General features: G+C 38.8%; 1 protein-coding gene across 1 annotated transcript in view; it reads left to right on the top strand.

Annotated features, from left to right (window-relative positions):
• Positions 1-26,734, top strand: part of sgsm2 (small G protein signaling modulator 2) — an 88,459-nt gene that overhangs the window by 10,784 nt on the left and 50,941 nt on the right. The window contains 1 exon segment of the mRNA XM_053321317.1: positions 5,134-5,209. Within this exon segment, the coding sequence (XP_053177292.1) occupies positions 5,134-5,209 (76 nt within the window).

Raw genomic sequence — 26,734 nt, 5'->3', positions numbered from 1 at the left:
TCCCAAATGCAATCAATTCAACCTCAGTCAGTCACGCCCAGATGAAAGTATCGACCTCTCTGACCAGCGGCTGTGTATCACTTTACTCTGATGCATCGGGTAGATCTGTAGCTGTAGGTAAATATATGGATCCATTTGCACATCTCTGGGCGGATGTGGTCAGTCAGAGGCTCTGTGAGAGCATTAGAAGACAATTGAGAGGGCAGTGTTTAAGAATGGATGGTGTGTGTTGGTTTGACAGCCAGGTTATTTGGTTAAAGAAATGAATACTTGGGCTTATAATGGTTGGCTCAGATACTCTAGCCTTCAAATGCCCTGTCATTTCCTTGTTTTCATTATCAACGTTCTTTTAAAGTATGGTATGTCAAGGCAGGACCAGTAATAAAGCAAGTTTGACCAGATTTAAGGGCTAATTGTACTCATCAAGCTAGATAAGGAGAAGGGCTTGCACAGTCATGAAAAACCTGGAAAAGTCATAGTATTTCCAGGCTGTGTGTGTGTGTGTGTGTGTGTGTGTGTGTGTGTGTGTGTGTGTGTGTGTGTGTGTGTGTGTGTGTGTGTGTGTGTGTGTGTGTGTGTGTGTGTGTGTGTGTGTGTGTGTGTGCATCGAGATATAATAAAGGTTTAAAGCTGAAAAACAGAGTGACCTTTTTAACCTCATCTAAACTGAAAACACTTCAATGAGTCCTATTACTCTACTCTACTGCCAGCTCAATTACAGTGACCCCAGAGAACCACTCCAAACCGCCTCATCAAATCCTCCATCATCCAGTCTATTTTAAGATGAGTGGGGGTTTTGGTTGTTATCTTAGTGAATGGTCACCAGTGTGAGCTTCGCCATATTTCAAACTGTTGAAAGGACTTTGCAAATGTAATAGAATCTGAATATTAGGATAGTGAAGAAATGGGAGGCCCAGCAAATGGCAAGCCACTTGAGTTTAATTAGCTTTGTAATAGCCTGCTCTGCTGAGGTGTACTCTGTGCTGTGCTGTGAGGTCAGAGGTCAGAGGTCAGGGTGTCACGTACTGCAAAACAGCATCACCAGCAGAACTGCAATATAGTTCTCTTGTAAAGCTGCTGTACAATATTCTTATTAAATTAAATTAAACTAAACAAAACATTAAGAGCCTTTTTCCTGCCTAAATCCCTTTTATTACCAAGTTATAGGAGACTACACTCATCAGCAAAACTCTAGTGTTGCTCATTTGTTTAAATATTTAAAATAACCCTTGTTTTCCTTGCAAGCAATCACTTGCTTCTAAGATACAAAGATGGAAGCAGTTTGAGGTAAAGTCCTTTTTAAATAAAAGGAGCCTGTGTTAAAGTTATGTTTTTATCCTCTTTTGCTCTTGTCATAATTATTACAGCCACTAGAGGGCTTTCGTTTGAACATAAGCATTTGTCATTTTTAGGCCTTTGGAGAGTCTTTGGAGAATCTCTGATGTTTTTATATTGACATTCAGTGGGATGTGAAATTGTACAAAGTATGTAACTTTGTGAGCAGAGATCGCTGTACATACTGTCTCCTACCAGCAGTCATCATCGTTTTATTTCATTTATGGCTATGATTGTTCCCTGACCTTAACCAAGTAGTTTCACAGTCTGTTTCCACTGCAGGAACTTTTCCAGCAATGACACCTGCTAACATGTGATCTGTATCTTGATACATAATCTGGATCGTGACATCAGATTTAGAAATCATTATGCAAATAAGTTAGGCAGGGCTGGTAGACTTTTCAACAATCATTGTGCGGCTCAGATCAAGGAAAGCAATGCTGTGGGCAAGTTGGAAGCTTCTGCTAATACTGTGGTAATATTGAATCACAATTCAATGAGACTGCATTCTCATGACATTGTGTTGTCTGTGCATTAATACCTGCATTAAAATGTATTTTTCCTGATCTACATGCACCATCCAGATACAGATGATGCATTTTAATGTGAAAAATAAATGGGATCTAAATGGGAAGGGCTTAAGTTCAGTCCCTCTGCCAAAGTCTCTGACCACCCAAGAAGTTCCTGCTTTGAAGTACTTTCCAATGGCTTTTTTAATGTTCCTGATTGGTCAAACACAAACGTTGCACAGCTTCATTCACACAGTAAGCTAACTCTGGCTGCCACTAGAATCATTAAGATGAAGGATGAAGGTTTTTGCAATGTTTGATGATGTAAAAATAATAATCAAATAATCAAAAGGTGTGCAGTCGACTTCCCAGAAAGTCTAAAACGAGTGAGATAAAAGCAAAGTGTAGACTGAAAGGCTAATAAGATAACAAGAAAAACAGCTGATAAAACCTATGTAAAAACAAAAACATTCATTATTTTCTTGCAGTTGGACTAAAGCTGAAATAAACAACCAAGACATACTTCAGAGATCATCCCCTATGGAGTTCTGAAGGTTTCAGTCCCCCCTCTTTTCTATGTCCGCATATCTCTTTTACATCCACACAGCTACTCAACAGTTAATCACAAAGAACCAAACATGATGTGAAAGAGTCTTCAGGCCATTATATTTATTTATGTCTCATTTTGTATCTAAATCTTGGCACAGGCACAGATATTGCCATAATAGTTTGTAAAGAGAGCTCTGGTATTGTTTCAGTACTCATTATTGTTAGACAAGCATATAGTAGACAAACAACCATTCACACTCACATTCACACCTATGGGCAATTTAGAGTGACTAATTAACCTAAACATGTTTCAGGATCTTCACAGTTCATCAGATGTGATGGAAAAGTAAACAACAGGATTGGGTTTTTAGTTGCTGAGTTCAGTTCCTGTGGTTCCTTAGGTCCTGGAATAAAGGAACAGTCGGAGAGCAGGGACAAACTTAGTTGATTATAGTCAAAATAGCAGTGGAGGGAATCAGTGGGAGACTTTAAAATCTGCACAAAACACAAAATGCCTGTCTGTATTCATCAGCAGCTTTGCCAATGCAGCCAGCAGCTCTCTAAAATGTTTGATTTAGCCCACACTTGACAAAAAAACAAGTTCAATAAGTAAAGCTGACAGCTGAACTTGGTCTTGCTGATGAGTGTGATGAAGCTCCGTTGCTCTGACAGAAACACGACAGCTCTACAACCTCCCACACCTTCACAGTGCAGCGGAAAAGTTTGAACTGTATTTAATACTTTATTATCACACAACCGAGCAATTAAATTCTTCCTGTTTATCAATTAAACCCAAACAAGCAGAGGTGTCAGACAGGTCCCGGTTTAATTACTGACGACAATTAATTCTACGGAGAGAGCAAACTTAGACAAGCGAACACCAGACTGACTCTCTTCCCCCAGAGATACAGTAGATAGAAGAAGAAAGACTCATTTGAATGTTTCTGGGATGCTCTGATATTAATTGGGAGGTAGTGGTGCGGATGTTTGGGCGAGCTGTTATTAGTAGCTGTCACAATGTTAAGAGGATGATGCATCATTTAAAAAATAAAAAAAGTAATTATCTGTTGTCAGGTACTTGCCTCTATGGCATTTAGGTAGTAGGTAGGTAAGTAAAAAATATTTGGTGACATCATCAGCCTTGATTATGCATTAATAAGGAAGGCTTTTTCTATCACATTGTTAGGTGATCGATGGTTCGATTCCCTGCTCCTCCAGTCCACACGTTGATATGTTACCATGAGTATCTCAGGCTAGCAGAATCAGTTTAATCTTTTTAAATCACTTCTTAAAACTCCCCTTCATGAAGATCCCTGTTATAGTTTTACTGACTGTATTTCATCTCTATTTCATGGTTTTGAATATTATTGGTTTTACTGTTTTATGATTTGATGTTTTATAATCTTAACTGCCTGTACTTTTATCACAACTATCATTTTTGCTCTTTCTGCTTGTATTTGATTTTATGAAAAGCACTTTGTAAGCTTGTTTTGAAAAGTACTATATAAATAAAGTTATATTATTATTATTATTAGCATTATTATTATTATGTGACTCGTAGTGTAAAAGTGCTTTGAGTGGTCAAAAGACTAGAAAAGCACTATATGAATACAGTCCATTTACCATTTCTATTTCCATTTACCATAATGGTGAGGTTTCTGCCATTATAAAAGGGAGGCTTGAGAATTGCATTTATGATTGAGTTCAGGAAATTGACATCCCAGTATATTCTCTAGCTTTCTTGACAAACTCTACTCCCTTTTCCTGGTTTAAAAAAAGAGAGAAAAACGCCTGTTGAAATCCAGGCTTTTAGTATGAAGAACTAGAGCTATCAAGCTATGTGGCAAAATAGTTTTTAGAAAAAGTGTGAATGAAGAAATGCAGGTGGCTCATCAAGTGACTAAATAAGACATGTCAACGCAAATCACCAAATCAGTGTAGAACAGCATTCAACTGCTGGAGCATGAGGTGGATAATCAACGTGGAGATGGTCAGACACTGTCTATAACCACCTGTTAAAACAAACACAATTTATCATACTATTCTGAGTAACTTTGTGGTTGTAGCCATACTAGCTGTCAGTCTGTCAGTCCACCACTTGGGACCAGAGGGAATATCTCAACAACTGTTGGATGGATTGCAATGAAATTTGGTACAGACATTCATTTTACCCTCTGGATAACTATAATAAAATAATGATATGCTGTGAATGTTCATTATCTCCAGAGGATAAACCTGAATGTTTTGATCATCTCTTTACTTACTTTACTATCTTCATCAGTTCAACATCTCCACGTGCATATTTCTTATAAGACTCTCAGAACAGCAACATTGTCAGTATATTCTTCATCCTGTGGGGAGGAGTGCAAAGGTGTGAATGTAGCTCAAAGAGGAAGTTCTTGTTTTTCCAATATTTTATCTCTATCTTTGGTGCAAAGTGCTAATTGCTGTCTTCGTGTGTGTGGGCGATACTGTGACGTCTCACTGGACTTTCTGTCAATGTAGGCTGAGTTTCTGTAGAATCTGCCAAAGAGACAAGAAAAAAGGATATTTATATGAAGGTTTAATGTTTATTATTATTGTGTGTTGTGTCTTTTTGTCGTCGTTTGAGGTGAATCTCATGTGGATTACCTTGACTGGGATGATTAATAATGACTACTGCCTCTACTCAGCCATTCCTGTTTAAAAGTGATGGCAATGATTCAAGGAACAGTAACACTCTGACTCTTTTTTTGTGCAGGTAAAGCAGATTATGGAGGAAGCGGTGACTAAGAAATTTGTCCACGAAGACAGCAGCCACATCATTGCTCTGTGCAGTAAGTACACTCTTTATCTGGATACACACACACACACACACACACACACACACACACACACACTATTTCTCCTCTCTGTTTGTCTTACACACACACACACACACACACACACACACGCACTTGTTGAACTCCTCAGCAGGTGACTTGCTGCTGCTTTTCCGTCAAAGACACTGCTTGACGTCACGGTGCCTCTGACTATGCTGCTGCATCAATGGAAAGTTAATAATCGCAGTGGAGCTAATGGAAACCAATTTGAGAGACAGGCTGTACAAAACCCAGGCTTTCTAAGCCCTATACACAATTGTGTGTGTGTGTGTGTGTGTGTGTGTGTGTGTGTGTGTGTGTGTGTGTGTGTGTGTGTGTCAAAGATAGAGGGGTTGCCCCTCCTGACCGGATGGTCATGTTTGTAATGATGTATGAGCCAAAGCTTCCATGCTGTTCAGGAAGCTGACTGTGTTTTTAACCTCAGATCAGCCAAATGACCAGTGACACAGTAGAAGCTTCTTATCTGTTTTATTGGGATAAATATCTTACCCTAACCCTAACCCTCTTAAATAGAAACTTTTTTAAGATTGTATTTGGTGGATTTTTCTAAAAATATGATTTGTGGAAATGTCAGTATTGTGGTTGTATTTTGCTTATATTTTAAATGAATCTGATTTTACTCATTTTAATTGCAGATTCTGAACATAGTGCTGTTTATGAGACTGTGGATTAATACTGAGCACGAAATGGCTTTTACCGTAAGCATGAAGGGAAAAAATGACAAAATAGTACTTACTAATGGAGTAAAAATGTCTTGAACACCCTACCCTTTCACTCTTTCCCAAAAGCCAGGGGTTAGGGTTAGGGTTTGTAATATTTTACTGATATAGATTTGTATACTTAACATATATTCGTGTTGTTCCATTAAAAAAATGAGAGCGGCCATGACTTTTCAACTCGTAAAGAGCAATTAAATATGTTTAGTTTTAAAACCGTCTCCTCTACTTTTTACATTGGCCACCACTGCCAGTTACCGCAGGACCCCTCCCCACCACCCTCACAGCTCTGTCAGTGTTGCTCCAGCATTCCTCTATCTTCCCTCCTGACTGTTCACACAAAACATGTTCATCACAGAACACACTTAACTAAGTTGTTTTAACTTTGATATCAGCTGCATAACTTTAGGGATTTTCTTAGTATGCTGTATTTTTTTGTTACTTTGGTTGCTCATGAAGCTGCTTAACCACCATCCAAAATGAGTTCAGTTTTTCCATTTGTGAGCAGATCTTAGTGCAGTACAATGTGGGAAATTGTGTCCATTAAGAGCACACTCAGTGATGATGTGTGTTAGTATACATACTGACCTTTTAATTTACTCTTTAATTTAGTGACTTTTCCAGTGAATACACATTGACAACTTGCTTAGAATTAGTATGTAGTGTGTTATAAGGACACAGTTTGTGTCCTCAGTGACCCAGAGTGTAAACATCATCACTCTGTACAGACTGAAAATCAACATCATAAAGTTTTCATAGATTTTAGAGGACACGATGACTTTATTCTTTCTGGAAAAAGACAAAAAACAACCATTACAATGAAGGAAGGCCTGTTATACTAACTCAGGGATTTAGTGCAAATTTTCTCATTAAACATGACAAACGGTGAAAACCTAGTACATGTCATGACCGTGTATGGTCACTGTGTGAAATAGTGACCAGTTGGAAAGCTGTTTTCTCTCCTACTGTGCGACTCGTGCTGTGTAGCAGCACCACTCAGTGAGCTACTGACATCATCACGATGAGCGGACTCACGTGCCGGGTCAACCAAAACAACGTCTCTACATGCTCCTCTATGAGTCGTGCAATCATGATGTGGGAGTCCACATGCTCTCGCATGCCATACATTTGGAATGAGCTGACACTCCAACACTGGTTGACCAGTTTTGGGACTTCACTCAATTAGTGACGGGCATAATTTAGGGTAATAGGGCTGATTCATCTTTGGTCCAACCAAATCTCCTCTCTACTACTCTCATTTCATTATTTCTACTAGTGCAGTGGCAGATTGCTTTGCATCCAGCTGCTACTTCAACTCATAGAAAACTTAATTCAGTTAATGTGAAGTGTGAATGAGCCACCAGCAACATGAAAAACTAGCATTCTGTTATACACAGATAACATAAATAATAAGTACTCCAATGGTAAATACATGTTATTTTCTCATTTCATTAAAATAAAGTCTGCATTTAAAAAAGTAATAATGTGTATCTTCCTGTTAAAGGGGAGTTTTTCCTTGCTTCTGTCACCAAGTGCTGGTCATGGGGGAATTAATTTAAATCAAATGATAGAGTGCGGTCTAGACCTACTTGATGTAAAAAGTACCTTGGGATACATATGCTGTGGTTTGGTGCTCTATAAATAAAGATTGATTGATTGATACTAAAGTGGATCGACCATATTGTGCTCTTAGGTTGTGCCTTTTTTCTGAGCCTTCAGTTCAGATTTGAGTGCGTATTTGTTCCAAAGGTTTATACGTTGTCTGTAGTGGTGCTTCACAATTGCGTGTCACATGAGATAAGCTGGTTCTGAACTGGCTGTGGAAGTGCTTGCTCTGTTTTTCATGTGAGACAGTTAAAAGCTCTATTTTTTCTCTTTAGAGCACCTTTTTTTGACTCGTGTCACGCCTTGTCTCTGCTCTCTCCCTGACATGCAGGAGTCAGCCAGCAGAGCCATAAAAACTCCATCCTGCCCCTGTACACAGTGGAGCAGTTCTCTGATTGCTGGGTTATTCAAAATAATTTTGTCCAAACTGCACCAGATTCAACACTGCACTCCCCATTGTCTGCAGCAATGCACCTGTAAAGTGTGGAGTCGATTGAACATACAGCTCAAGAGATATGCAAAGGACAAACAGACACACAGACAGAGATTCCTTCCTTCAGTAGATAGATACTGATGCGGAAAATGACTCATCACCTTTACCATCTTACATACTGCATAATGATATAAAAATAGAATAAACAAAAATCATGCTGTTTTAAAACATAGTGTCTGTGTCTGGACATATTTGTCGTTGAGCCTTTTAGTCATGTTGGCACTTTTATTGATTTCTCCTTCGTTGTCGTCGTCTTCTCGTTATTAGTCTGCATTAAGACCTATTTGCACAGGATTACTATTGACTGGGGAGTACCAGTGGTGTCGAGCATTGAAGATGACTCCTGTCTACATCACGTCAGTTGAGTGACGATATTAAACAATGAAATACTATTAATTAGTCACTGGGGTTATTTAAAAGCGGTGATACCTTGCATATCCATCCATATCACCAACTCCTACATAATTAGTATTACTGTGAAATGAATGTCAATCCAACATGGACAAACATTATCTTAGATTACAACAGAGAGCACAATCATCTTGTCTATGCAATAAAAGAGTGTCTAGTGTTAGAGTAGACTATCATCAGTAGATCAAACCTCCAGAGCAGCCCCCCCCCCCCCCCCCTCCCAGTCCCAAGTAGTGAAGAAGTACCATCCTAATAGCTGACCTGGGAACAGGGCGGTGTGGAAATGAAAGTGTCAGTGTTGGTTTGAGTTATAGTTGTTCAATAAGACACGCAGAGGCGAGGTCTGTCACCCTTCACAATGCTGGTGTAGAGCTGAGGCTTTATCACTGTGTGCAAAGGACGTCATTACAACACTGTTTGTTTACTTTGTTGTTTTGTTAACACATAATGCTCAAGATAAGAGCTTATTGGTCCCAGCGGAGGACTACAAGAGCCAATTAAAAACGGAATAAAGAAAGGAAAAGCAAGATTTCCACTGTTGTATTAAACTTAAACTAACACATATGTGACAAGCTCAAAAACATGTTAAATGTGAACTGGTATATTATATTACAAAAATGTGTATCATGTATCACCTTCTACTACCTGTGGTCAGGATTTGATAGACAGTTGCAGGTAAAGGAAATTCCCGTAAATGTCTGTAAGACTGAGTGCAACCATTGAAAAATGTAAATCATAGTATTACGTTCACTCTGGGTGAAGCTGGTAAAGATTAACATGACCAAAACACATCACAGATTTTTTATTTTTTTATTCATCAGTGTCAGAAATCCCTCCTGACTCATCCAAGTGACTCACAGACATGAAAATGCTGCTGGATGCCCTCATGACCCCCTCAAGGAAATTACAACAAGGCCTATTTGAACCTGTATTGTGTCCTTTACTCACATGTGCAAATTGGACAGTCAGTGTGTGTGTGTGTGTGTGTGTGTGTGTGTGTGTGTGTGCGTGTGCGTGTGTGTGTGTGTGTGTGTGTGTGTGACAGAGAGTGTGAGAAAGAGAGAGACAGACAGCGTGCCATCTCATGGAGTCTGTCATCATCCTCTGTCGTCATCCTCTGCTTCACCTTCGGGTCAGTCGCTTGGCAGTGATTTCATTCCATGTGTGCAAATATGAAATGCGCTTGATGTTTTTTCCTGTTGTTGTCATTCGGAAAATCATTTCATGTCCAGCCTCCAAAGATGGAAAGACTAAATTTTTCATGATTAGATTTTGGAGGTTACCAAATCACTGTGAGCCTTGTGGAAGAAGAAAAGAGCCAAAAAAAAGGGAAGACATTGCACTACATGAGCAAAAGATTGATATGGGAAATCTGCCGGCTACAGTAGGAGTGTAACATTCATGATAATACTGATATAAATAAATATAGACATATTTACTAGGGATTGATATGAGTAATAGATTTATCAATGACTAATCTGACACATAGCTTTTTACTTATTTGATCTTTTCCCCTTTACGAAGTGAATATGTAGTAGTTTGTAGTTTCGTCTAATCTTCATCTTACTATGAATTCTCTTGTAAACATTTGCTACATACAGTATGTAGTTGAGCATCCCTTGTTACCGTGACTACATGTAATCAGACCGTGCAGCATATTGTCCACTCCTTCTCATCAGTCCTGCACTGAGAGCCTGCAGGCTAACCCAACCTTAATGTCACTGTAACGCAGGCTAATCAGCAGTCTCTTGGGGGAATAGGTGAAAGTTGAAAGGTTAGATGCTAATGATAACCAATGATGGCAGTGCAGGAATGACTCACCGCCTGCCCACTCGTCCTGAGTGTTCCTCCTAATACCTGTTAATTGTGCTGTGTCCGCTAATGAAGGCCAAATGAATTCCAGTATTTCATTAGTGAATAGTCAGTAGAAAACACTGCTGTGTGGAATCTCAGCCTATCTGAATGATGGCATTGACTTAAGCAATTACTTAAAACTGATTTTGATCCGTTTTAAGTCATTCATTTTGGCTGAATTACTGTTTGATGTATAGACATAAGTATTTTCACTTTTCCAAATTCCTAATATTATTCCTTTGCTTTTCCTTTCTTTTGTGCTTAATTATTTCTGCTTCATTCAACGTTAACACAACAGTGTCACTCTGCAGCTGAATGTTTGTATAGTATTGTTGAAAGTTATATATAGATGATAAAATTCCACATATTGTCATCGTCACGCTTCTCTAGTTCAATAGAAAAAAAATTGAAAATAGTTTTTGGTTTAACTTTTGTACAGTTTCAGTTTTTCTCAAAACAAATGATCACAGTGATTATTGTTATGTTCAGTGTTGTCATGGCGGTTGAAACATTTTCAAAGTTATGAGTGAGAGACCAAATACGTTTATCATGGGCGTGTGTAGAACATTTTAAATTTGAGTAGATAGTATCAAAGCACAACTGTCACTCAAGGAAAATCACACTAGTTCAGATTCAAAACTGCACATAAAACTATGTCCCCCTTCTGTCGCCGTAGGCCTATTTACTCACATTATTAAAGGTAGAATGTTTAGAGTTTAGTAGATTCAATAACCCTCCTCCATCCCTCCCCATGTAGGAGAAGCTGAGAACCTATGGTGGTTGCAAAACACAAACATTGCGAATGAGCCAGTGTTTAGTTTGTAATTTTGTCTATTCTGGGCTACTGTAGAAACATGGTAGTTCAATATGGCAGACTCCATGGAAGATATAAAGAGTAATAAAAACACGATTTTTATTTTTAGGTGATTGTACACTAATAATTAAAACATGCCATGACCACTAGATGGCACTAAATTCTACAAACTGCACCTTTAAGAAGTATACAAGTTAACCAAAAATGCCAAAGACTTATATTGCATGTCGTACTCCTGTTTTTTCTTCTCACATTTCCTGCTTATATATTATATGTCATTTTCTAATAAAGCTATAAAGCCAAAAATAACTTTAATAAAATAGCCTCATATGCAACATAAAGTCCATGTGCAGTGTAATGTACTTGCTTCAGCACTTAAGCCCATACATGCATCTCCCTGAGCTAGATCACAAATCAGATAGAGCAGATAAACCACAACAGCACATTACGTCTTATGTATGCCCATATGTGTTGAAGTGAGTGGAGCCTCTTTCTTCCTAATGCTTTATATGTGACAGGACACCAATTTCATCATAACTTCACTGTCACCTTACCACAGGGGACAGACCCAGTAGAGGCTACTTCCACAGAGCACTTACTGACGTAGTTCCACTTGGGAGGAGTAGCCTACGTATGCATCTTGAAGAGACTGATGCATTTACACCTTTTCAGCCTTTTTTTGCCTAGAAGCTGCTACCTGAATGTTTTGCACACTACTTTCTAAGAGAGGGACGAGATGAAAGAATTGACATTAGACAAATTAGGTAGTGCAACTAGATCAAATATAGTGTATATTGTAAAGAACAAAGTTTATTTACAACGTACAGCAGCTTTATAGAGCAAGTATTTGTCATCTGTAAGACATGTTGATTATACATGGTAGCTGTCCCTCCATTAATAATAATAATGAGCCAGTTAGCTGGGCTGGCCAGTCATATTTCAGTGGGAGCTGGTGGCACCCCCCTGGTATGTATTGCAGTTATAGATAGGAACCTGAAGGATGTTTGCTGGCCAGTTTCTCTGCGTGGTTGGAGTTAACTGTTGTATAACTGGGTCTATGTGTAGGAGTCCAGAACTTCTCCACAACATTTCAACTGATCACATAACTCACCCTCATTAGCCTCACGGAAGAGGGAGTCAAGTTGTATAATGTGTTATTTCTCTTTAGTGAAGGCAGCAGTCGGTATCCTGTGTGTGTGTGTGTGTGTGTGTGTGTGTGTGCGTGCGTGCATGACACCAAAAAAAAGGCACAAAAAAAAAACCCAGCGTGCCAAAAAAGCGTCTCAAAGGAGCCCTGAAATGAACACCGTGCATGTGTTATTAATAGAGTACCAAAAATACTGCCTTTAAAGAGCCGCCATCACCATCCGTTTCTCCTCTCTCACATCAAACTTCTCATGCTGAAAACAGAAACACTAAAATATTCAGATAGAAATAGCAGAGTCATCCATCCGTTAAATATGACATTTCCTTTCACACCCACACTTTTTCTGTAAAGAAGCGGTGCTCTTAAAATATACATAATCTCCAATTAACTGTCTGTAATTAAAAGATTAATAGGTAATTATGGATGACTCAAAAGCCTATTAATTTGTCATCAGGTCATAGCATTCGAGTAGGCAGATGAGGAAGTCTAATGTTATTAAATCAGACTTTAACTACCAGAAAGATCTTCAGATAGATTGCAGCTGGGACTAGAAATGTAAAGGATGGTAATGTAGTGAATAAAGTGGCAGTGGCTGCTCTGCTCTGTATATATGCATTCAATATAAAATTACCCAGCATCCAGCTGAATATTTTATCATTTCTCTGGACACAAAACAGGTTTGGTTCGAAAATAAAATTGATATAAATAAAGAGTCAGAGCGACATGCAGACTGTTTCTGAAGCATCAGTCTGGAAATATACAACTTGATGAAGGCATAAATTTGAGGAAGAGGAATTTTGATTTGACTGCTTGAATAATAATTGCATTTCAGAGCTCTTTTCCATTTTTTTTTTTTTTTTTTTAACAGATCTGGCCAGCTGGAGCTCTCGTATTTCCATGTTTATTAGAAAACATTTCCTGCATTGTAAAGATTGTAAAAGACAAAATAACAACATTTGTACAAAATTCATTATAAACCAAAGATTTTAGCATTTAGGCTGACGAGAATTCATCATCTCCAGGCTTCTACATTGTTATGCATTCATGGCACAAATTAGTAATAATCAGAAATGTTGATACAGCCCTGTGTTTGTGACTTGTATAGCAAGTTATTGATGCATTGAGAGAATGGATATCTTGCTCCAAGATTCATTCCAAAAACGTAATAGGTGAAAATGTTTTCAGGCTTTGCTGCCCCTATATACAGAGCACGGAGGTCCTTCACATGTCTACCTATACATTTATATACATATATGTCTTTTTGGGCACTGTTCCTCAGGGCATGTGTGTAGAGTTTGCATGTTCTCCTCGTGCCTGCATTGGTTCTCTCCAAGTACTCCGGCTTCCTCCCACAGACCAAAAACATGCAGGTTAGGTTAATTGGTCACTCTAAATTGGCTGTAGGTGTGAATGTGAGGATAAGGAGTATGGAAAATGAATGAATGAATGAATATTCAACACTTGTGCAAACCTCTTGGCGACAAAATAATCCTGTATGTCATAAGAACACATTTAAATTGTATTCACATACATACACATACATACAGTACCAGTCAAAAGTTTGAATACGCACCATTTACTTGAATGAATGGGCTCAGACTTTTGACTGGTATTCATTACAGTACATAAACACTAAATACATGGAGTATCACTTTTTGTCACATCAATCCATTCAGCCACTTTCTTACTGACATCATTTGTAGGCAACTAGTAGAGGATAAATAAACAACCTTTTCACTGATATGAGGTTTTAGTCCTCAGAAAGATTTTTCAGAGAAGATTGCTGAGACAGATGATAGTGATATGGCTCTTCATCATTTTCTTTCCTGTTAACATGTGTTTCAGTTTTGTAATGTTCTATTTTCTACTATATCTATCTTTCTTTAGGTGAGCATTTTGCTACTACAAAAACATTATACATCAGTGGAAATCATAGGTAAAAATCTGATATGTGTAGGGATGTGTGTGTAAGGATAAAGAGTTGATAATTGATCTCAGTTATCAGGGATAAGAAAACATGTGATTTAATAAAGTAGAGAAGTAGGAGTAAAGCAGAGGAAAAAGAAAAGACTGGTGAGTGAGAGAGGAAGGGATGGCCTGAAGCAGCTAATGGGCTCATTAGGAAACTTGTGGTCATGTAATGACCTGCCACCGAATGGACATCTGGGGCTCCACACGCTACAGACAGATGAACAGACAGAAATAGAAAGAAAGAATAAGAAGGAGATAGAGGAAGACAGCAAGAAAAGTAGGAGGAAGGAGAGAGAGAGAGAGAGAGAGAGAGAGAGAGAGAGAGAGAGAGAGAGAGAGAGAGAGAGAGAGAGAGAGAGAGAGAGATTTAACCAATGGAAATAATGAAAGGCCACATAACATGGGCGTCTACTTGATCACATTTAGTTTTCAGATGGATTTAATTGGAAATCTATTGTGGTCACAAATATCAGAGTATGCACGGAGATGGAAAGAAATACAGTCATGTTTATTAGAACTATTATCTGATTACCGTAGTTACTATTGCATAATATAACTCAATGATATTAAATCTCAAGCTTCAATATGTAGCTTAAACATATCTAATCATAATCCATTTCATTTGAACTTTATTTTCTTTATATTTCCATATATGATATTATAGTCTTTTTATTTATTCAAAACTAACTGGATGTCCACACTTTAATATTTGAATATGTTAATGAAACTGTAAAAATCACAATCTACTATTAAGACGTCCTTAGTTCACATTGAAATGGAAATGATTTAACTGTCATTATATCTGAAGTTTTTGCTTTTTTGCCGTTATCAACCATTAGTCTGTCAGTGTTTCCCAACTTTTGTCATTAAAGTGACTGTATGATATGCACTAGAAACTAATGGTATAGTGTATAATGTGATGAAAAGATAATCTGTCTATTTAGGCTTAGTGTTTCTTACATATCAGTGAAATACATCAAATTCCCACAATAATACTGAGGTCATTTCTTCCCTGCCATTCTTCTCCATGCTCCCCTCCCTGTCACTCCTCCTGCTTTGTGTTCACTGTGATGTACTGCTATTCACTCAACTGAAGATTTCTCTGATGATTTACTCTTTATTGTCGCTGTCTGGCCTCACAGTGATGATGATGTATGTTGAAGAGCTAAAAGCATAACAACTTACCTCAAGTATCACCCTGATCCATTATAATGACTCATTGGTTTGACTTATGATGCTTTAAAAACAGCTTCACATTTACTTCCTCACTGATACAGTGAGTAGATGAATACCTGATGCTTAATGCATGAAGGATGCATGATGAGTGATATACTTTTCACTGATTCTAACCAGATGAAATTTCTCTCATATTGTAAAGTTGAATCTTGCTTTTCTGTTACTCCACATTCCCCACCATTGTGCACTTTAAGGTGTAAGATCGTGACCGTCTGACAGATTATCGCTTGAAAAGAAAAACAGTTTAACAGAGTATCAGCTGACACGCGGCCAAAGAAAACAACATGTTAGGTAGGTGAGAACCTGGAGTGCTGGTGACTGATGCTGAGCACAGAGCCAAAAGGCCATAAGGGCTGACCAGACAGCAACATCAGAGACACGGCACAGTCGTGACTGGAGAAACCCCGCTCTGCCAAATGCTTTTAGCTTGACTCACATCACAACGCCACTGCTGCAGCTGCACTCACCATCTTAATGAAGAGTGCGTGCATACACACATATAAACTGTGTGTTTCATCCTGTCAGAGTGTCTTTATGATTGCTGGTTTGAAGACCCAATAATAATTCTGAATAACTGGTCTCACTGCAGTTGTTCTGTCAGCCCAGGATTTTCCTTGTCAGCCTCTGAGTGCATTTGTATTATTTGTAATAAATAGCCAATCACATTAAACATGGTCAGATGCAGAACAGCATATTTAATGTGATGTATGAAACTCCTCTGAGAGGAAATGAAATCGGCTTATGTGCTGTAGAAATAAGATCTTGGGAAATAATCTAAATGTTAGAAAGGGATATGAATAATATCCCAAAAATGGTTCTGTTGAATAAACACATAAATAGATGTCTAGCATTCTGGCTCACAAATTATTATGAATAAATATAAATGAGAACAAAAACATGAAAAGAAATGCTAAACGTCAGACCTGAGAAGATAAATTAAAAACTGGGATGCTTCCTCTAAACCTTTTGTCACATCCTCTCAGATGCCCACTGTGTCCCAACCTGAACACACCCCTTCAGCCTTAAGGCATCCATTCAGCATGATCCAATTTTTCTTTCTCAGCAGCAGAGCGGGTCGTCCACCAATCGGAAGATCAGCGGTTCGATTCCCAGCTCTGCCAGTCCGCATGCTGATGTGTCCTTTGGCAAGATACTTAACCTCACATTGCTCCCAGTTGTTAAGTCTCTGTCTAATGAGCACTTTGACACCCTTTGTGGTAGCCCCTGTCATCAGTGTGTGAATGTGTGTGTGTGTGAATGTGACATGTAGTGTAAAAGGGCTTTGAGTGGTCAAAAAGACTAGAAAAACGCTATCCTGAAATCACATGGATACAATATGATGAAAAAGAAGGGTATTTTACATTGTGCAAATTAAAGGTAGTTTCTTATGGAATGCAGATCAGCTGAACGAAAGCTTTAATACATGAGAGAACAGCAAGGTTTCCATTTACTATTTCCATCTGCGCACTTATTTCCCCACCTCTCTTTATCTCTTCTTCACACTCTCCCTCAGAGTTAATTGCGAATGACGAGAATCGGAAGTCAGCAGAGACTGTAGTGAAGCGTCAGGTATTCCACTGATTATAACCAGTCTCCATGACAACCCTGTCACCCTCAGATAAATGTTTGTACCTTGTGACAGAAAATACAACTCTCAGAAACATGGTCAGATTTAGACACACATTCACAGTGCTGCCTGCCTGCACGTGTGAAGCTTGAGTCTTGTCTCGGCTTGCGTTCTTTTTTCCTTGATTTTTATTCGAGTTGACGTTTCATCTGCTGCGGCGCTGGCAAACGGCCCAATGGTGCTGTGCTGTAACTCACCCTGTCAGTAAGACTGTTTTTTCCCTCCATCACCATTATTTTCCAGGTTTTTAACCTGCCAGTGTTTCAGGAACTCAGGAACAAGTTGGCCTGACCTGCTATAAGTCAGACACTCAGTTTAAGAATCTACAACAAAAAGCCCTCATCCTTTTCTCTTACTGAAACCGAACCCCTTGTGTATCGGTCAAACACAGCCACACTGCAGTTATTATGAAGGCAAACTCAATCTCAATCTCTTATTGTTTTCAGTATAAATCACAAGCATTATGCTCTGATGATAAATCTGTGTTATTGTCAGAAAACACAGCTAACAACTGCGCTGCCTCCCTTGCTTTAAGCGTCATGAGTCACACAGTCATTTACTTGCAGCATTGACAATTTGATATTTAGAGAAATTAATAAGCACACAAACACACACACACACACAATGAACCTGTTGTGTGAAAATGACAGAAGCTTTCTTTTTTGCCAGCGAGATATCAGTTTATGTAATTGACCTAATTGGTCATTTTGCAGGAGGATCGGAATAATTGAAATCACATTCTCATGTATAATGTTAGTTTATTATATAGTTTATTATAACTGACTGTACTGTATGATTTCACAGTAACTAACCGATATGGCCTTCAAAACTCTTTAATTGAGTTTGAGTGGGTGTATGAGTGACGTTGGATGTGTTTTGAGCACTGGTTGGCCAGTCTTTCCAGTTAAAGTTAGTCACCCTGTGCATATGCCAAAACATGTTTTTTTTTCCCTTCTTGGGTTGCTTTCATGTTGTGTTGCCCAAAAAACACTTTGTATCCTCCAGCTCGTATGATAGATGGGAGATGACATTACTAACACAAAATGTGATTTTGTAGGCTTTGAGAAAGTTTTTTTCAAAATGTTTCAACTGTCAGAATTTGGCTTCATCTACAGGTTTTCTCACTTTTTGTAACTTTACACAGAAATTGGCACGTGTATTTGACACTATTCTGTTTGGTTTTTGATTAGGGCTGTCAGTGTACACGTTAATCGCGATGTGATTAAGGGCCAAGCATATCACATCAATTTTTTTTTACTTGGGTTAATCTCTCCTCACTGACTCACTCACTGTCACAGATTGCTGTTATGATGGAGCTGTGTAAATTGTGCACAGTGCTCAGCATGTGTTCATATGGTAGAGTCTTCCTGCTACTGTCATTGTCATATTCCTGCTCTGTCTGCACATTGTTGGACTTTCCTTCCAGTAGCAGATTTAGATATGAGCAGTCACCCAGGGGGGCATCTTACTAGGGGACACACCAAAAGAAGAAAAAAAGATGTGTTTTCTATCACTTATTTACACGTCATATCTTCTTTTTATAAAGTCACTGAGGTTGAAACAAGTAACGAGCCTGTTTTGACAGTTTAACACCGCATCCTGACATACAGCAACGCATGAGTTATCAATCAGCCTTTCCTGACATGCCGCGAGCGACATCGCTCTGTCCAGCGATGACGCCCACCCCTCAAAAGATCGCTCGCTCTGTATCTATCTGGACGAAATTACGCGGCCGTGTCCCTCCTCTAAACATTTCTTATTGGTTTAAATGTACACGCTGCTTCCTGTTCACAAGCTAGCTAGCCCCTCAATAATTTGATTGGTTTGGAATATACTTGCGATAAAATCGTCACACTGCATATCAGGACAGTTTCGCGCGAGATGTAAGTAGTAGAAAGTCCAGATATTTGTGTTCAAATGAAGGGAGTAAGAGTAAAAAGATCACAGTAAAAAATGAATACTCAAGTTAAGTACAGATACCGGAAAAATCTACTGAAGTACAATAGTAACCAAGTACAAATACTTTGTTACTTCCCACCTCTGCTTTTGGATGTAAGGCGTCAGTTTAAGATATAAGTTAAATAAGCTTTGTTCTTTTTTTTTTTGGAGTGAGCGGTAATGAGCAGAGCAGCCTGGTGCAACTTTGAGCGGGCAGTGGGGGAAGCGAACATCTCAATGAGCAAGGAGCGGAAATTCTCACTGCTCCACTCCGCTCATATGCTCTGTCCAGTACGTTTTAAATAAGAAGTGTTACCTTTCACACTCTACAAACATGTTGCATTAACTTGGGCCGAAGTGAACGCTAGCTTACTCGGAACAGTGCTGTAGCGACTTGCGCTAATTGTGCTAACAGGGCAGCTGAATTTAGCGAATTATGAGATCATAATAACCCATTAAAATATGATTGACTCAGTATTTCTACAAAGAAGTTGACGCCTTTTTACCTCCACAATAGTGTTAAACTATTGGCAGGACTGTTAATGCCTTGACCAACAATAGTCCTGATTGAAAGTATATTACATTTTCTCATTTTTATATTATGATATCATGATTTTACAATTGAGTAAATCTATCATTTCTTTTGCCCGGTCATAACCAGTGGGAGGTTTGAAACTACTGTAAGATGTGTTCAACGGTCCCAGAATGCAGTTGAATTAAGAGGTGAACACATTTTTTTTTCTATCATCTGAGTTTCATATTCTCCCACAGTGTAACAGCAGTGGTGCAGCGCTACTGATTCTACGGAAAGGCAACCAGCCTCCCACTCTCTGCTCAAACACCCTCAAGATATATTGAGAAAGACTCGAATTAACAAAGGGAAATAGTACATTAGCATTTATGCTGTGAGTTTTAACTAGTTTGTTATTAGCTTTGTGCCACAGGTGACTTTAAGGCTCATAGTTATTGCGCTCTTAATGAAGAACACATCTCACCATATCAGTGCTTGCCTGCATTTTATTGATTCGTGGGCTTTAAAGCAGATTTAATCAGGTTTATTTGTTGTAGTGTAATAATGGTTTATGGGCTTTGTTCCAGCATCACAAACAATCACGTGTTTCAGAGACTTCCATGAAACCAGCAGTCTGTGTCAGCGTCTGCCTCGATTTCACTCCCGCAAAAGGTTGCAGAAGGTTTACAGAAGATTATTTTATTGTCTCTGAAAATCAGTAATTAAAGTAGAATAATTCAGGTACAACATGGCAAGATATTTTGTTCATCTCCCAGTGTGAAACAGTGTTTCAGTCCATGTTCATCCTCCTAACCTCCTGATGTCCATTTTCTCTGGTCTCAGGTCAACACTGCACACAGGGTGATTAAATATTGATTCAGTCAGTCCGGCCGTCACCTCCTCAACTGCTCATCAAATATATAAGAGGAGTGCTGTGGAAAAAAAACAAAACAACAATGTTGAGGTTTATCTCCTTTCACTGATGGGACTTCAGGGGCTGAAACAACCTGCGCCAATGGAAATCAATGGCTGAGCGTGTATAGGAGAACTTTATCTCACTGTCACAGAGTGTTAGACACGCACAAACAAACCACACACACACACACACACACACACACACACACACACACACACACACACACAGAGTTGTCAGTTTTTGAAATACATGAACAGGTACACTAGTTTTGGAGTGACAAACACAGCACTAAAGGACAATACCAGTGATTTAGCATATTTTTGCGACAAATTGTGTATAATTACAAGCAAACATTAAATATGGCATACCATATTTTTGGAGTGATTAACTATAATCAGACAGCAATTGGTTTCCCTTCATTTTGCAACACCAAAATAAGCAATTTTGACTCAAAACATTAGCTTTCTAACTAATGTCTTCTTCTAGGTCTGTCATAACTATTTTTGTCGGATGATATATTGTCTCAGAAATAATTGCGATAAACGATATTATTGTCATTTGAAGATGATTTTATACCACTGATATAATGATAATATAATAGTATAATAATGTAAGGGGGGCGGGGGTGAGATTGGAGAGTGGGCTCTACACTTGTGTAAAAACACAGACTGTCATTATGGTTGGGGACAGAGTTATTTCCCTTTAATTCTTCTACAGTCCAGTCCATTTGCAAATAGGAACTGTTCAACTCCACTTGTTGGTGTGTTTAAAGATGCTCCTTACAACTCAGATTCAAAAATGGGTAATAAATCTAAGAAATAGCCATAATATTATTATATTATTGCTCAGACAATCACATTATACTGTATCTATAAATGATGACAGGCTTGCTGGCTGATTGTACATCCTTGGATACATCATAGCAGTTCTGAAAATTGTTCTTTTTCACAATTGAGTTACCACCAAACAAACACTGCACTGGATTGAACTTAAGTTAATGTCTGCCTGCAAGAAGGAAATGAACGCAGAATCCTTTCCGTGTGTGTGCATATCTATGGCCCAATGACGAACATCAGATATAATTTCAATAGAGTGACAAGGTGTTCAGTTCAGTGTCCTCTGTACTGTTAAGAAAATAGTCTGTTCCAGTCCATCTCTTGTCTCATCTTGCCAGCGTTCAGTCACGCTCTCTGCCCAGCAAAGCACCAATTGAACACAAACAGCATTTCCTGGAACAGAGCTCAGATGACAGATTTGACTAGACCACCTCATTCTGTGGGTAAAAGCCACATCCATTCATGCGTGACTTTTCCTTTTTTTTTTTTTAAAACCATTTGTTAGCTTTATATATTCACCATTTAATGTTATCTGTGTGCTGTGAGCTTGAGGCTTTATTCAGAGACATGATGCTAGGCAGACTGGCATGAGGAGTCCTGACCACCTGGTGAGATGCAGCAGGCATCAGAGAGGAGGCCCCCGAAGGCCCAGAGAGAAGGAGGGGTTGTGAGAACCGATACCCACTCTCACCTCTCCCTCACTGACTTTAATCCCGCTCTCATCCCTCTCCCTGCTTTTCTTCCACACTGCTGGCAGCCACTCGCAACCTCTCTCACTCCCACGCAAACAACATGGACTCTCTACCTTTCACAGTGGGTGGACACAGTAATGGAAACACCATGTGAGAAAGGATTAGAATATTGAAGTACCGAAGAAGAATGACAGTGTTTGTACTATATATGTTGGTTTTCATGTAACACAAACCAGCTAACGTACTACAAGGTGTGTACATTTTAGCTGAATGACATTGTATGTCAAACTGAGACAGACAGCATGCAGAGCAGCTGATTGATGCTGTTGATACAGATTGACATATGTTCAACAAACTAGACTTTATCAGCGTCACAGAGCTGGTATTTATGGCAGGGCTGCCATTCAGACATACCTCTCAGAGACAGTAAGCTAGTGTTAGAGGCTAATATAATGTGATAATTAGACCCTGTTGGGGGTCTCAACCGTGATGAATGGTGTATGAGCCCACCCAGTGTCACATCCTCCGTACCCACAAAGCAGCGTGTCTAGTATGATTGAACTGTTTTCAGTGAGTCTCACTGCAGCCGCACAGCACTATTTATGATTAGTGACACAGCGCAGACAAACATGATCAATAGCAGCTAGTGGGAAGGATAAAAATTTAATGCATTGTGATTTTATTCATCTATGGTAGAGAAATGAAATGCAGCTGAGTTCAGAGGTAAGACAGCAAACAAATTGGACACATATTCTATTTTATCGAAGCAATAGAGTCTGGACTCAGAAGTTAAAGGTTCCCTGTGGAGTTTTCTTGGAAACAAAAGTTTTGTGTTACTTGCCAAAATGCTCTGTGTGGAGCCTTGAGGTCCAACAAAAGTGTTGAATGCACTTCACTTCTCATAAAATGTTTGCAAAGATGATTTTGAAATTCCTCCCTCTACTCAAACATTCTTCTTGTTCCTTCAGTTGGATGTTTGAGCTTCACTGTGCAGAATGATGTTTGTCCACAGTTTGTTTTCACATTCAGCTGCTGAAAATGGAAAATATCTCAGTGCTCACTGACAGTCCAGTTTTTATAGGCGGGTCTATGACCATGATTTGTGACATCACAAATAGTTAGGAGGCAATCCTGGTCCAATATTTGACTTGATGTGCGATGTGGAAAATTGAAGCCCCCAGTGTACAAACACTGAGAATGTAGTTTACAGGGAGACATTTTGTGTCAAGTAGTTAAACTTATGAAGTGATTATATATATATATATATATATGTATATATATATATATATATATGTATATATATATATACATGCATTTTAATAGATTTCTGCAAGTTTTAATAAGGGAGAAAGAGGAGATTTTAAGGATTTTAACAAGATAGTTATTTTGTGGAGAAACTAACATATCTTTTATTTTGGCCTCCAGACAAAAGTGAAGGTGCTGCTTGTAGTGATTAACCTGCATGTTTATGACCCAACTGTGCAGTCTACCACAGCTGGATGTATGGACCTGCTTTCTTACTCTGAATGTGCCCTTCTACAACACGTCTTTTATAGGATGTAAAAATGTTAAAGCTCAGTATATCAAAATGTGGCACATTAGAGTGAACAGGAGGTCTATTATTCTATTGAAGAAAGAATGGATTGTTTTTAATTTAAATGTCTGGTTGAGCGTTTTGTCATCATATTTCTCACTGCCTCATTTTTTAGAATCAAATTGAAATGGTATGGTGACAGACTTTGTGATATTGGCAAACACTGAATCGTTGTCCAGTGAAACAATATAATATCATATTGTGATGAAACTTGTGATTTACACCCCTACTGTGAACTCATTGCTTTGGCTTCTTATGGCACAAACCTTTTTGTGTGGTTCACTCTGCAGCAGGCAGCTGTTTTCACAAAACATCTTTGATAAGTCCACTTTACAAAACCTGCACTGTGGTTGTTTTCTATGAGGGCCTGTGTGAAAATTCTCTCACTGTGACAACCAGTAATGTCTCCACACACCACTGCTTCCATGAACAGCAGAGTGACGTCAAAGTCCTTCAACAGTCCCAATCATCAGATCACAAACACTGTGTTCAGGATGCAAGGTGGCAGCAGCTCCAGCTGATTATCAAGTATCCTCAGCAGATACTTCATATTCATATACAGTCAGTGTTTTTGTTACTCTGTACTCTCCCAGTGTGAAGACACATGCAAACAGACACAGCGGCCTCCCTACAACTCCAGTGCTTAATCAGCCTCAACTCTCTCTGACAATCACCGTGATTAGTGCTCCACTCCACACATAATGAGCACATCTGTCTTCTCACAGGGAAAGCATTGATTCTCCGTAATGTGACACGATGCCAGTTATGGGAAGGACTGCTATGTAAAAATGCCAGCCTGCTGCTGTGGCACCACTGGAAGCTATTCATGGTGGATATGAAGTGGAGAATCATCAGATAGCTGATAGATTACAAAAGCCTCAGAGGAAGCAGCTTTTTAACTTTACTCCAAGTCACTGATAATTACATAAATTCTTAGATCATCAGTAAATAGTATAAGTATATGGAAGTATATGGAATTTGGAAAAGTTGTCCAAGTTGAAATTTGTTTAAAATAATGTCGAAAAGTAACTCACGAAACATTTAGTAATAAAAGTAGCTCCAGAGGACTCCTGAGTCACAATTATGATAAATGTCCAAGAGCATATTTAGTTGGCGGTCAATTAATAAGTTAGTGGATCCAATCAGCTCACCTACTCTACACTACTCTACTCTACTCTACTCTACACTACTCTACTCTACTCTACTCTACTCTACTCTACTCTACTCTACTCTACCCTACTCTACTCTACTCTACTCTACCCTACTCTACTCTACTCTACTCTACTCTACACTACTCTACTCTACTCTACTCTACTCTACTCTACTCTACCCTACTCTACTCTACTCTACCCTACTCTACTCTACTCTACTCTACTCTACTCTACTCTACTCTACTCTACCCTACTCTACTCTACTCTACTCTACTCTACACTACTCCACTCTACTCTACTCTACTCTACACTACTCTACTCTACTCTACTCTACTCTACTCTACACTACTCTACTCTACTCTACTCTACACTACTCTACTCTACTCTACTCTACACTACTCTACTCTACTCTACACTACTCTACTCTACACTACTCTACTCTACTCTACACTACTCTACTCTACTCTACTCTACTCTACTCTACTCTACACTACTATACTCTACTCTACACTACTCTACACTACTCTACTCTACTCTACACTACTATACTCTACTCTACACTACACTACTCTACTCTACTCTACTCTACACTACTATACTCTACTCTACACTACTCTACTCTACTCTACTCTACTCTACTCTACACTACTCTACTCTACACTACACTACTCTACTGTACTCTACACTACTCTACTCTACATTACTCTACTCTACTCTACTCTACTCTACATTACACTACACTACTCTACTCTACTCTACTCTACACTACTCTACTCTACTCTACTCTACTCTACACTACTCTACTCTACACTACACTACTCTGCTCTACTCTACACTACTCTACTCTACATTACTCTACTCTACTCTACTCTACTCTACATTACACTACTCTAATCTACTCTACACTACATTACTCTACTCTACTCTACACTACTCTACTCTACTCTACTCTACTCTACTCTACATTACTCTACTCTACTCTACTCTACTCTACTCTACACTACTCTACTCTACACTACACTACTCTACTCTACTCTACACTACTCTACTCTACTCTACTCTACTCTAATCTACTCTACACTACTCTACACTACTCTATTCTACTCTACTCTACACTACTCTACGCTACACTACTCTACACTACTCTACTCTACACTACTCTGCACTACTCTACTCTACTCTACACTACTCTACTCTACACTACTCTACTCTACTCTACTCTACTCTATTCTACTCTATTCTACTCTACTGTACTGTACTCTACTCTACTCTACACTACTCTACTCTACTCTATTCTACTCTACTGTACTGTACTCTACTCTACTCTACTCTACACTACTCTACTCTACTCTACTCTACTCTATTCTACTCTATTCTACTCTACTGTACTGTACTCTACTCTACTCTACTCTACTCTACACTACACTACTCTACTCTACTCTACTCTACAATACTCTACACTACTCTGTTCTACTCTACTCTACTCCACTCTACACTACTCTACTCTACTCTAATCTACTCTACTCTACTCTACACTACTCTACTCTACTCTACACTACTCTACTCTAATCTACTCTACACTACTCTACACTACATTACTCTACTCTACTCTACTCTACTCTACACTACACTACTCTACTCTACTCTATTCTACTCTACTGTACTCTATTCTACTCTACTCTACTCTACACTACTCTACTCTACTCTACACTACTCTACTCTAATCTACTCTACACTACTCTACACTACATTACTCTACTCTACTCTACTCTACTCTACACTACACTACTCTACTCTACTCTATTCTACTCTACTGTACTCTATTCTACTCTACTGTACTGTACTGTACTCTACTCTACTCTACTCTACTCTACACTACTCTACTCTACTCTATTCTACTCTATTCTACTCTACTGTACTGTACTGTACTCTACTCTACTCTACTCTACACTACACTACTCTACTCTA

This window comes from Scomber japonicus, chromosome 6 (genome assembly GCF_027409825.1).
Source record: "Scomber japonicus isolate fScoJap1 chromosome 6, fScoJap1.pri, whole genome shotgun sequence".
NCBI classification, from domain to species: domain Eukaryota; kingdom Metazoa; phylum Chordata; class Actinopteri; order Scombriformes; family Scombridae; genus Scomber; species Scomber japonicus.
Note: the sequence above shows the minus strand (reverse complement) of the source record. Positions and strands in the feature narration are given on the sequence as shown.